The sequence below is a fragment of the Alexandromys fortis genome, unplaced genomic scaffold (genome assembly GCF_014885135.2).
Source record: "Alexandromys fortis isolate MF-2015 unplaced genomic scaffold, M_Fortis_MF-2015_v1.1 scaffold_0, whole genome shotgun sequence".
In the NCBI taxonomy this organism is placed as follows: Eukaryota; Metazoa; Chordata; class Mammalia; order Rodentia; family Cricetidae; genus Alexandromys; species Alexandromys fortis.
The window spans coordinates 40,119,649-40,133,655 of record NW_026067949.1 but is presented as its reverse complement, the minus strand read 5'-3'; the positions used below and the strand labels follow the sequence as shown (position 1 = coordinate 40,133,655).

Below are 14,007 nucleotides of genomic sequence, written 5' to 3'. Positions count from 1 at the left end.
ATACTTCCCCAAATACATTTTCCAAATCCCTACATAAGCTTATTCTAGTCAAAAGGTTCAACATTTTTGCAGACTTAACTAAATATCGAGCCTAACATATCCTGCTCTTATAGCACTTATGGCAGCTGGCAGCTACTTGAATCTACAAAGTTTAAAGCTAGCAGACATGGGCACAATGCTTTAAAGTCAACACTATTCAAACCCATGCAATTCTTTCATGCGTGCAATATATGCTTTTCTACAGTTCCCTTTTCTACAAGAGAATCCGTGTCTCAATCTCTGTAAAGGACAGACTTTGATAAGGCACTCTTCTCCCATCTAACTATGAATTCCTACGTGTGGTAAAGATGGATCAATCCATCCCATATTTTACATTTTACATTATATCCCATATTTCCCATCAGATCATATTAGATCCTATCATTAGGACCTAGATCATAAAGATCATACTAGATCTACATGCTTTGGGCCCATGGAATTTACTCTCAACAGTAGGCACTATGTGTATTCCTGAGACTTTTTTCCTATTCAGTATATTCATGTCTTACTCTCCTTTCCTGAACTGTGAGGCATGGTCAATGTCCCGTGTTGTTTTCTCATATGTACCTAACTATATTTATTGAGTCAGAAAAGCTCCCAGGAATAGGAGTTGTAGTCATTAATTCCAAGGAAGAAATTTGAGAAGCATTAACCCTCTTCTGATTCTAAGGGGAAACCATTTGAGAAAGAACAGAAGTTCCAGGAAAAATTATGGCTGTTGCCTGTGTGACTGACAAAGTAAAACTAAAAACTGCCAATAAATCAACAATATAATGTAAGAAAAGAGTCTGCAAGCTTCATGGATTCATCAAAGTCCTGTGGTGCCCTGAAGTCTACTGTTCGTTGCCAAGTGAGAGACCTTCTTCCATGGGTCTTGCCTCATATAGACCCATTCATATGTTAATCCAAGATGAGGCTGCACAGCTTCCAACACTGTAGATATGTTGTGTTTGCCTGTGTAACTACTATTCCAGACATAGCCTTATTTGTTGGTAAGGAGAGAAGAGAGTGTTGCTTGGTAAACACAATCCAGGTGCCAACACATAAATTTATGTTTTCTGTATTATTGGTTTGAACTGATTTGCATAACTTTGAACCTTTTATGAAATTTTATACTGGAAAATGTTTAACTTGAAATAAATTATTCAACCACTTTGCACCACTTACCTTAGAGAAATGTATTCAGTTGATGTCAGTTAGGGAGGGATTTGTGAGAATTTGAAGGCCCGAGAAGATAAATAAAATTGTAATTCAAACACAATCTGAGTGAAAGTCTTTTAATATTCAAAATGGATTGGTTCCCAGATTCCAACATTCATAATCTTCAGGTTTTTAGGTTCTTTACATAATTGCCCAATAGTTGCATGTATCTTACTTGTATCCTGTCAAAAGTGTGAACCTTGTCTATCTTACATTGTGCCTAATATATAAATGTTATGCAAATAATTGCATTCCATATTGTTTATGATATAATGGAAGGAAACTGTAAACATTTACAATGCACAGGTGGTTGATTCTGCTAATGTAAAGTTCAGATATAGAGAGATATTTTTTCATCTACTGTCTTTGATCAAAGACATCTATCTGGCATTGAATTATATTGGAAAGTAATTAATATTGACTATTAGGAATCTTTTTAACAGCTTAATACAAAGTCTCAGTCTTGCTGACACTCTAAAGTTATATTTTTAGAAGAAGTAAAAGAATTCCTCAACTCATTCTAAGCATTGAGGCGGGTGGATTCTGGTAATTAATGGTATATTTCCAGTTCTCTCCCAACCTGTAACAGGTAAGATACAAACAGAAGTGACTTTATTTAAAATCTTGTTGAAAATATAAAGTAACATGGGGTCAACAAATCTAGTGTTTCAAAGGTTTTTAGTGGACGATATCCTCAAGAATTGTGTATCCTCAAAAATTTGTGTAACTTCAAGCTTATTTCTCTTTTGTCCTTTTGTTGTTGTGGTATTTTATTTTAATTACAAGATTTTTTTTCCTTTTCCCCTATCTCCACAACCTCCCTTAAACCCTCATCTGCTACCCTTCAAATTCATGCCCTCTCTTTTCATCAAGAGAAAATTATTTACTATTGCAAGCATGTAGTTAGTTGCATATATATGTATATTCTTAAATATAGCTGGTTGAGTCCATATAGTGTCACCTGCATGTGTGTTGTCACAGTGCATCCTCTGACATTAGACAAAAGCAATTAGTGTCTTCTTCCCCAGGGAGGGCTGCCTCTCACTCCCAGATTTACTCACTTACCTGCACTTCTTTGTGTAGGGATGTGACCTCATAAGCTTTTCCCCATGCATTTTGGCATGCCCATTTGCGTCTTACTCATAATCTTTATTTACTCTGCTAAATGTTGTCCCACACCCCACATACATCTTTATTTGTAGCCTGATGTATATGATTAAAACAACTTACCAGTTTACCTATAAATTCAAAGACATTATATGAAAATTTAGGCTGTGTTTGAGTTTTGATGAGGAGGTTTTGCCATTTCAGAAATTGCAATGATAGTCCCATGACTTATAATCCTGCAGTAACTTTTCCACACATTTCAACAATCTTTACATTGTCACATGGTATTGATACACAAATGAGGTGTAATATTATGTGCTGTATGAATTGCATATGTGGAAATAAATGTACAAGATTTATTTGTTAAATTTCTTTTCTTTCCTTGATTCTAACACATGTGAACTGAGTTCATGTCTCTGAAATTTGGGAAATTATACTTCAATTAAATTAGTAATATTTTATAATATAAATCTTTATTGATTCTTTAGACATTTCACATTATACAACCCAATCCTGATCACCTTCAAGTCCCTCTATATACTCCCTTTATCCCTGCCCCATCCCTCCTAAAAGAACGCCCCCAAATCAATTAAAAATCAAACAAACAAAAAAACTGACTTTTCTGTCTTTCCAATACCTCTTCTTTCATTTTAGTAGCATTGGGTGTGACAGTGTGTTACGAAGTATACTGGTTTGTCTAATCAGCCCCAGACACAAATGTTTATTGCAACGAATCTTTAGTCTGGTTCAGGTCTCTGGTGTCTGGCAAACCATCATCACCGGACCCTCGCTGAAACTCCTCTTGGATATCCTGCTGTTGCTCAGAATCATGGAGATCCTGAGGTTATCAATTGTCAGGACTAGTTCCTTCATGCATTCCAGCAGGTCATAGATGTTAGGGTAGGCCAACCCAATGCCAAAGATGTGGGTCTGGGTGGTATCTGAGCCAGTTAGTCTGGTCCATTGGACCACCTCCCTCAGTTGAGGGACAGAACCAGCTCTCCTAGAACCATGCCACCAGGGGCAGCTCTCGTATGCTGATGGTGAAGGATGGGGCCACCACTCCTGAATAAGGGGTCCAACTCTTCCATAGAAGTCAAGGTCAGCTCTCCTGCTACACCTTTGCTTTGGGCATGAATGGTTTCCTATGACCTCTTGTGGCAACATGGCTATGAACATTATCACAGACCCAAGCAGGAGCAGGAACACAGACCAAGACATGGCCCTCTGCAGCATCTCAGGCCTGGATGTCACGTTGGTCCTGGTGGGTACACAGGTCCCCAAGATCAATATGACCCCAGTAGCAGCAAGGCCATTGGACACAAATGGTCTCTGATGGCTGTACAGACTACTTGCATTCACATTGCCCTTGCTGGTTACAGGAGCCACAAATATCAACTCAGACTCTGGCTGCTACCAGGAATTAGTAACATTTTAAATTTGATTGATGCTACCCTTTGTTAAAATCTAGTCTCTCCAAATGGATAAGAAACTGGATATCTTCAGGAGGGAATTAGTGGATGTTCAAGGGATCCCTCTCTTCTGGAGCATTGCTGAGCAGTGGTCTGAAGTGGAGTCATTTGAAGCCCGGCCTGATGATCTTTTGATCTCCACCTATCCCAAATCTGGTAAGAACTTTGAATTTATTGACTCTCACTGGTTAGATAATGATTCATATTTAGGAGCCTGCCTGCCTTCAGATACTTGTATAATCTGAGCTGAATTTTTCTAACATGTTAAAGGAGTAGTGTGACTAATGGGAGCAATCTTGTCTCAGCTTAGATTGCTTTACGTCCATTTCCGAAGTATCCCATGAATTTACTTGAACCCACAATCAATCAAACTTCCTGCCTAATAAATGCTCTAACATCAACTTTCCTCTGTACTTCTACTTAATTACCTAAGGGAAACAAACAAACAAACAAACAATTATACTAGAGTTTAAGATATTCTAATCTACCAAGATCTCACAAATCCCACATGATTCCAGGGTCTTAGGAAGTAAACAAATATAACACGACACTGTCGGTATGAAAAACAAGGTGGCTTTGGCAATTTTTTCTCTCTCTCATTTACTTTTATTTTGTAATCAAAGGACATATGCAATTGAACAGACTGTGTTCTCATTTGAATTTGGTACTTTTTTTTCCCAAAGGACTGGTGAAACATTTTCTCATAGTTGTCAGAGTGAACCACTGTACTGAGCTCAAATGGGTCCTATTGTTGGACATAGCACCCCTGATTATTACAGGCAAAAGTTCTTTGTATTCTTTTTTCACACCTCCATCAAATGGTGATCCTCTTTATCTGCCATTTTCTTCAATTCTATGCTATAACACCTGTTTTTTTTTTTTTTTTTGGTTTTTCAAGGCAGGGATTTTCTGTATCTTTGGTTCCTGTCCTGGAACTAGCTCTTGTAGCTCAGGCTGGCCTTGAACTCACAAAGATCCACCTGCCTCTGCCTCCTGAATGCTGGGATTAAGGTGTGAGCCACCACAGCCCAGCTTATATTAACTTTTTATATTAATAGGAAATGCATGAACTGATAATTTCAGCAAGTTGGCTATTTTCTTGCCCATCATAATCAGGATCCACCACAAATATATTTTAGAATATTTTGATTCAAATTAAACCATTTTGAAGAAGGAGTATTGGGGGGGATGGGAAAGGAGGGAAGTGTGCTATCATTACTTGTATACGGTCTCTTCCACACACTTTTTAAATCTGCTTTTTGAGGCATTTTAAGTTAGATTTTTATGCAATAAAAGTGTCCACATCCCTGATAGATGAGCCTGTTTCCTGTCACTTGTAGTGGTGTATATATTTGATTTCAGTACTCAGGTGGATCTCTGAGTTTGCGGCCAGCCTGGTTTGCAGAGTGAGTTTCAGGACAGTCAGGCTACACAGAAAAACCCTGTCTTGAAAAACCAAAAGAAAACCCAAACAGACAAGAAAGATCAGTTCCGGGAAGAAGAAGTAGTAAAAAGAAAGAAAGAAAGAAAGAAAGAAAGAAAGAAAGAAAGAAAGAAAGAAAGAAAATGGAAATAAAAACCATATTTTATTTGTTTCTTTGTTTGTTAGTTTCAGATATTTCAAAACACCTCCTCCTCCCTTGACTTTCTCATGTTCTCAACAGAGATATTTAATTTCTTCTATTTTCCTCTTAGGGACAACCTGGATCAGTGAAATATTGGATTTGATTTATAACAATGGAGATGCAGAGAAGTGTAAACGGGATGCCATCTACAAGCGAGTGCCGTTCATGGAGCTTATAATTCCAGGACTGTCAAATGGTATTTTTTTTTAATAACTATTTCTTTCCTTTGTAGGAATAAATTTACCAGTGTTCCCAGTATATGTGAAAGAGTCAAGAACAACAATAATACATAAAGAACAAAAACTATGAAATAAGTGTCTAGAGGAGTTAGAATTTGGTTAGGCCCCATCTACTCACAGATAACATCTAAATATGGTGAGATCTTGATTTAGCTTAAATATCTTAATATATAGGAATCTTCATCATTTAACTAGTGTTTCATATTATATAAAGGAAATTCAATATTTAATCCCACAAAATTATGTGACTAGTTTATATATATATATAATGTTATCAATATAAAATAATACTTGATATATGATCAATAAAAATATGGGAATACATTACTTTGCATTATTTTAAACTTTGAAAAAAGAGCAATGAATATTATGATATAATTCTATCATAGGTTTGAATATGAGAGAGATTGACAAGGACTTTAAAATATTTTCATATTATACACAAGATAAAGGGTAAAGAGAAGACCTAGAGATCGTTCCACAATTGTTTCTTCTGCTCCATCAATATGTTACAAACCAGAAACTGTTTCTATAGTCAGATGTGGAGATCATTATACTATTGTACTTACAGAGGGTAAAATAGGCCACTTAGCCATGACTTTTCATGGTTTGTCTTCTTTGAGATTTAGGAACATAGAATCTATTGAGCCTTTTAACTAACAAATTAGAAAAAAAAGAAAAATAGCCATTACCAAGCCATTAATAATGAGAAGATCTTGGGATAAATTGCAAATAAATCTTGTGATTTCACGCTTATAATGCAGTTTGTTAACGTGTATGCTTGTAGGTATCGAACTGTTGAAAAACATGCAGTCTCCCCGACTCGTGAAAACTCATCTCCCAGTTCAACTTCTTCCTTCTTCATTTTGGAAAAATGACTGCAAGGTAGTCCAAATTTAACAAGAGCATGGTAAAATTTTATTCAGGTTAAAGTCTGAGGGCCAGTAACAAACAGCATCATATACACGTGACCACTTCACAGCTTACTTATGACTAGTACTACTGCTAGATGGTTGAATTCCTGCCAGTTGCCAACAATGGAAGTAGTGTTTCTGTGCATATTTTCCATCTTTTAGGGTATGTATGCGCATTTCCTCTTGGATGCGTGTTTAAGGATAGAATTATTGGAACTTAACATGTTCACTCAGTGGTTTAATAGGTATTTAAAAATAGGATTTGAAGTGTTGATGATCAGTATCAACTAAGTTGTTCCATGTCTTCATGAACATGAAATATAGGCAAACCATTTCATTTGAGTCACACCGGTGGATACTCAAGGGTTTATTTTGTGCTTTCTGATTGACTGATTGGGTTAGGACCTTAATTATGGCTTATTGACCACTTGAATATCTTCACAGTTATCCCTTTTTTGCTTCCTTTTACATAATGTTTTCCCTCTTCTCAATAAACATACACAGAAAAAGAGAGACAGAGACAGAAAAAGAGACAGACAGAGACAGAGAAACAGACATTCAAGTAGTGAAAATTAATAAAAGCCCTAGAAGAAGGTTTGCTTTGCTTTTAGGAAGTTGTAGAGACATCTTCATAGAATGTTATCTATACTAAAATAAGTCAAATATATTTTGCAAAAAGGCCACAGATGTTATTGCTAGATGCCTTGGGGTAATTGCAGTACTTCCCTGATACTGAGATAAGAAATAGCAAGTAATGTTTACAAGGTTTAATGATTTCTTCAATAAGTGTACAAGCAAACTATGCTACATCTCTTGAAAAACCTTTCAGTCCACTCCTTATTTTTATACATTTCCTAGTTTATCAGGGCCACTATTTTTGACGTAGGAATATGAAAGTTCCCATTTTGCTCATCAGTGGGGTGAGAAGGAAAATCTAATCATAGCTGCACAAAAGTCTCTTCACATACTATTTCTTCTTGCACTCATTTTTCTAGGAAATGGCTACTTCATACACAGCTAAGCTTCAAGCAAGATAAATTTCGCTTTCTAGGAGAGGAGGCCTAATGTATGTCAGTAGATAGACTCCATAAAATAAATTCCCCAGGGTGCTCTCGTGTTCTCTCTCTCTCTCTCTCTCTCTCTCTCTCTCTCTCTCTCTCCCTACCCCCAAGAAGGTCAAAAGACAAATTGTGGGAATCAATTATCTATTTCATCATGTGGATTCTAGGTATTAAAATTAAGTCATCAATCTTGATTGTAAGTGTTTTTACCCTTTGAACAATCTTGTCATCCCCAGAGTAATTTTTATTAGGCAATAATTCTTCATTCATACAGATCCTTAAATTTGATACATAAAGATTAATCCCACACATATTGTTTGGTTTGGGACATAAGGGATTATAATATTTTCTAGCTCTAAAATTGTCTAATAATAGTTTTTCTTCAGTGAAAGTTTAGATATTTTTCAGCTTAAAAATTTTATTTTGGCCGGGCTGTGGTGGCGCACGCCTTTAATCCCAGCACTCGGGAGGCAGAGGCAGGCGTATCTCTGTGAGTTCGAGACCAGCCTGGTCTACAAGAGCTCCAGGACAGGCTCCAAAACGACAGAGAAACCCTGTCTCGAAAAACCAAAAAAAAAAAATTTTATTTTATTTTGTTAATTTTGGTGTATGACAATTCCATATTTTTATATGTGTACTTTGATTGCTGATACCTTCTCTTGTATCTTTCCTATCCCTTTGTATAGTTTTAATTTTTCTATTAATTTAAATATACCACACATATAAATTTCTAAATTTAAGAATATGTAAGTTGTTTGATTTATTAAATATTCAGTCTAGTTCTTTTTTCACAAACTTTCTTTGTATCTCTTTTTTTAATTGAAAGTAGACTCTTCTCTTGTACAATACATCTCTACCACAGATTCCCCTTACTCCATTCTTTCTAGGTCCCCTTCACCTCTTTTTTCCCATAGATCCATTCCCTTTCCATTTCATCCCCAGAAAAGTGCAGGCCTCCAAGAGACAATAGTCAAACAGGACAAAACAAGATGCAATAAGACAAGGCAAAACCCCTCATATTGTGGCTGGACATGGCAACCCAATAGAAGGAAATGAGTGTCAACAGCAGGCAAAATTGTCAGAGCCTCACTGGCTTCCACAGTTAGGAGTGCCACAAAGAACCAAGCTAAAATCCATAACATATATGCATAGAACCTGATGTAGATCCTGTGCTTGCTGCCTCAGTCTCTGTGAGGCTACATGAGCTCTGCCGAGTTGACTCAATGGGCCTTGTTCTCCTGATGTTCTAGATACCCTCTGACTCCCACAGTCAACCTTACCTTCTGGTCTTCCACGGGATTCCTGATTTCTGAGGGGAGAGGCCCAATGAACACGTCCAATTTAGACTCTCTCTCCATTAATGTTTGGCTGTAGGTCTGTGCACCTGCACCAATCTACTACTGCATAGCCTCTCTGATGACAGCTGGACAGGGACCCAATCTATGAGTGTAACAATATCATTAGAAATCATTTCCTTTCATTTATTTTTTTTTAATTTTGCCAGTCAAGTTTGGTTCTACCCTAGGTCTCTGGTCTGTGCAATCTCAGGTCCCTGACCATGCAGGCAGTGTAGGGCATGGCGTGGGCCTCAAGTTAAACGAAACACAGGTCGGCACAAGTTCTGTGCCTCCATTGCCCTCGTACATCCTGCAGGATGAACTGGTTGTAGGTCGAGGGTTTTGTGACTGAGTTGGTGTCCAGATTTCTCTTTCTGTAGCCTGCAGAATACCTTCTCATGCCAAAGAGTCTACAGTGTAGGGATCGAGGTGAATGCTCTAGTTTTTATTGTGGTTAATTTTCATGTTTTAAGAGATAATCTTGTGAAAGATTAAAGAGAATGCAGATTTATCAAAAATGGGAGATGAGCTTCTGCATATTAAAGCAATATATAGTTGTGAATACTGTAAGTCAGGCATAGTTGCATAAATATCATGCTCAGAAACTGTGAAGAATAAATAAGCAACCTGATAAGGTAAACAATCGTTAAAAACTATTAAATTACAAAAACAAACCCCAACCTTCTATTTGCCCCTTCAGATGGTCTATGTGGCACGGAATGCCAAAGACGTGGCTGTTTCTTACTATTATTTCTACCAAATGGCAAAAATGCACCCAGAGCCTGGCACCTGGGAGGAGTTCCTTGATAAATTCATGGCTGGACAAGGTGAGTCTAACAGTTCCTTTAGTTGTAATTTCAAAACAAATAGGGTCTTTTTTTTTTTCAAGACAATAGAAAATTTAAAATCTAAATCTTACAAATACTATAAATTTAATATTTACCAAACCATCTCCTAATACATTATGGAGACTAAAGAGAAAGAATCCAAGGCCCTTCCTTCTTTGTGGGCACGTTTGGATAATTTGTGCTATATATGTTTCTGGTCTCAGGTTGCATCATTTCATTAGTGATGAATGACTGCTGGCCATATATTTAAGTGCTTTTAAATATCCGTGTCTATGCTGGATTATTTTAACTGTGTGTCCATTCTTTGGAGTCTCTTCTCTACCATTCAAAACTCCTGTAGAAAAATTATCAGTAAACATGTTCCCATATAAATCCCCTCTTAGAAGCAAATGTGAATAGGTGACACCTAGCATAAACTTAACAGCTCCCATTGCTTGGACTTTTATTTGCTCATGGTGTCAATGTTATCCCTGCCAAACCCCAAAGGCTTCTCAGAATGAAATGCACTCTACTCTTCCACAGGGCTTTTGTGACACTCTCTTTATGTAATGTTATTTATTCGCTAGTCCCTCTCTTGTGAACTTGCACATCGCTTATTGTTTGAAACCTTACTTCTGTTGTCTTAGTTATGTTTATCAAATGATACATTAGTTTACAAAAGGTATCACAAAATATTATATTGAGTGATTTAAATGATATAAATGTATTTTTTTAAGTTTTCAGAATCTACAAATCTAAGGAGAAAGTGCTATTAGTGTTTCTTTTATAGCCATTCCCTTAATCTGTGAAGGGCTAGCTATGTCTTCACCCTGTTCTCTCCATGGCTTTCCATCTTGGTGGGTCTGTCTTAACTCCTTTCCCAGTAAGGGCAGTGATAGTATCAAGAACTGATTTTATTAGTTCTGTAGGGACCTGTTCTCTCAGTACAATTTCATTATTAGGTATGAAGTGTGGCCATTTCAGTATATGCATTTCAGAAAGGCATGATTCACCTTGTAACAGAGTTACTTTTCTCTTTGAAAGTAAATTTTAAATTCAGTAACAAAGTGGTTATCTCACATATTCTTATTTGTATGACCCTTTTTCTTAAACTACAGAAATCATTGTATATGAACAGATAATCGTGACTTAGAGACTTTAGCTGCTTTCTACTTCATGTAAATAGTTTTTAATTTCACATTTTATCTTTATCTTTAGTGGGTTTTGGTTCCTGGTATGATCATGTGAAGGGCTGGTGGGAGAAAAGAAAAGATTACCGTATCCTTTATCTATTTTATGAAGATATGAAAGAAGTAAGGAGAAATTTCTGTTTATTTTTTAAGAAACCTAAGATTTAACTTCTTTGTCTCTTACTCTCTTTTCTTCTTAGTCAATAAATATGGCTAATTTATTTTTAACTCTAGTTCTGGCATACAATACTAATTCATATAACTCCCCCATCTTGCTACTGTTATCCACCCAAAGACAATTGTATCTTTGAAATAAAAACTGGTATATTTCCACTCGTCTTCAAATAGTTTAGTTGCTTCTTTAAAAATCACAAATATAAGTGTTGGATTCTTGCCTTATGAATTAAAAGCATAATAAAACCCTCAAATATAGTTCCACTCATTAAGTTTAAACAAAATCTTATTAAGAGCACTCCTTTCTTTGTGACCAAATCCAAATGAAATTATTCTTTTCCCCTTTAACGTTTCAGGATCCAAAGTGTGAAATTAAAAAATTATTAAAGTTTCTAGAGAAAGACGTACCAGAAGAAATTGAAAATAAAATCCTCTACCATAGCTCTTTTAATGTAATGAAGGAGAATCCTAGTGCAAATTATACCACTATGAACAAAGAGGAGATGGACCATTCTGTGTCGCCATTCATGAGGAAAGGTGAGAAAAGTACTAATTCATGTCTGTATAGTTTCTGGTCATATGATGGAAAATATAATTAATCACATTAGTGTGAGAATGTAGGAAATTAGAAGCAATTAAAAACGCTTAGGAGAGAAACTGAAAAGTAGAGAAAAGAAAAGCTTTAGAAGAAATACTGTGTACTATTCTATGCCATTTCTGTGAGATGTAAACAAAGATTTATGATGAGAAATATTTGCTCAACATTCTGTGCACCAATAAGTGTTATCATTCTGTCCTTAGTATTTAACTCAATATTAAGCATCTTGTATAAAGTGGATATACATTATATATATATACATATATATTTAATTTTGTGTATGTGTTCATAAGTGTCTGTGTGTATGAGTAGAAAATAGCAGTAGATGGATGATAGATAATTGATAGACAGATAGATGCATAGTATTACATATGTACCAATCAACTTTTATATAAAACTCCCACAACCCAAAGGAATTTAATCACAAGATTTATTTTTATTTAAGCAATGTGTCATTAATAGGTGATGATCACTGTGAATCTTTCACTTTTGTTTTATTCTTTTGGCCTTGGCTCCTTTTTATTCTCTTTATAAAGCCAAAGCCAAAAGCATGGCCCACACATGTGACATGCATGAGATCAAGTTTTAGATGATGAAAACTGGCCTTGTGTTTTAAACTTTTTTTCAGAGACTATGTACATTAAACATGCTACCTTTCTACTGTCCAAAACATAAAACCTCTGAGGGAGACAATCAAGCAACACCAGATGAGTAGAAGTGGAAATCATTCTTATTGTAGAGAGGAATTATTAGCAGTAATAAAGTTTAGGAACGTTCTTGAGATTAAGAAATTTTGGTGAATGTCTATGAAGAAACAGTCACAGTGAATTTATAATGAAGAAACATTATAAATAAAAATTTATAGATTCTAAATGATTTTTGAAGGTAATGAATTATGCCATCAGAAGCTTTACTGTAATATCTCAAAGTATGATTTTTGTTTCTTAAGGAACATACATGTGAAGATATTTTGATTGTTACAATTAGGAAACAGCTACTGGTGTCTAGAAATTTACAAGGTAGATGAAAGTCTCCCTTTTAAATTCAAGAAATTTTCTGGATCAAATGTCTCTAGTTGACATGGAAAACTAGGTTTCTAATTATGTCTTTTATGTTACTGCAGAATATTCTGTGAAAACAATAATTTAATAAAATATTCTTAGCATGTCTTTTTGGTATGGTATATCCTGTATATTTTCATAAATTTTTTTGACATTTTAAAGGCTCAGCAGTAAGTGTGCTTAACTATATTTACCCCAGTAATTTCCAATCTTGTTTGGTAATAAAACTTTTCACATAGGTTGTCATTTTTCCATATTAACCAAAGCTTTAAAGTAACTGAAAAGTGCCCTTTACCCTTTGTTACAAGGGTACTTACAGTCAAAGAATTAGTATTGGTATTAGTTGGTATTCTCCCATGCCATTTCTTTAAAGATGCTTCAGAATTAATACTTTTTTACATAATTGTAATTATAAAATCTACAGAAGTTGGAAGGCTAGGAAGGTTTAAGCCTAGCAGTTCTATATGGAGTTGAAGATTAAAGTTATGATGCATTCAAATTGATAATTCAAATTATTATTAGAAATTTAATAGTAATCTCAAACTTTTTTTTATTCTTTGTACAGGTATTTCAGGTGACTGGAAGAATCAGTTTACTGTAGCCCAGTATGAGAAATTTGAAGAGGATTATGTCAAGAAAATGAAAGAGTCAACACTTAAGTTTAGATCAGAAATCTAGAGGATATTTTCTTCTTAGTCTCCTTTGGCTGGCACTAAAATTAGAGGGGAATATAATGGATTAGTGAACTAAAAGGTTGTACATTATTTTTTTGTATTTACACAGTCTACAAACCAAAGTTATCAATATCAAGTAGTAATTCTCTCCTAATTCTCTTTCTTTTAGATCAGTTCACGCAGTAGCTTTCACCTCACTGTCTATTATGAAAAAAATACAATTTTATGAGGACTTATAACATGGTATGTTTCCAGTTTCCATAACTAATAGCTTCCTTACCCTCTGTACATGGTTTTCTTTCTCTCATGACATAGGCTTCTTAATGATGTTAGTCTCAAAGGTTAGGTTATCCCGTAGAAAAAGGCTACATTTCATGAATTCTAATCCTTCAATTTAATCTGTTGATATTTTACATCTTAAGACAACCAGTCTTTAACAGTGTCAAATTATTCTAACTTACAATGTCAGAATATCCTATTTCCCCTTAT

General features: G+C 35.4%; 1 protein-coding gene across 1 annotated transcript; it reads left to right on the top strand.

Moving 5' to 3' along the window:
* Nucleotides 1-3,826: 3,826 nt before the first annotated feature.
* Nucleotides 3,827-13,522, top strand: LOC126506513 (sulfotransferase 1 family member D1). Its single transcript, XM_050150176.1, has 7 exons — nt 3,827-3,974; nt 5,514-5,639; nt 6,470-6,567; nt 9,695-9,821; nt 11,040-11,134; nt 11,542-11,722; nt 13,410-13,522. Exons 1-7 carry the CDS (start codon nt 3,827-3,829, stop codon nt 13,520-13,522), a joined length of 888 nt encoding a protein of 295 aa, XP_050006133.1.
* Nucleotides 13,523-14,007: the final 485 nt, after the last annotated feature.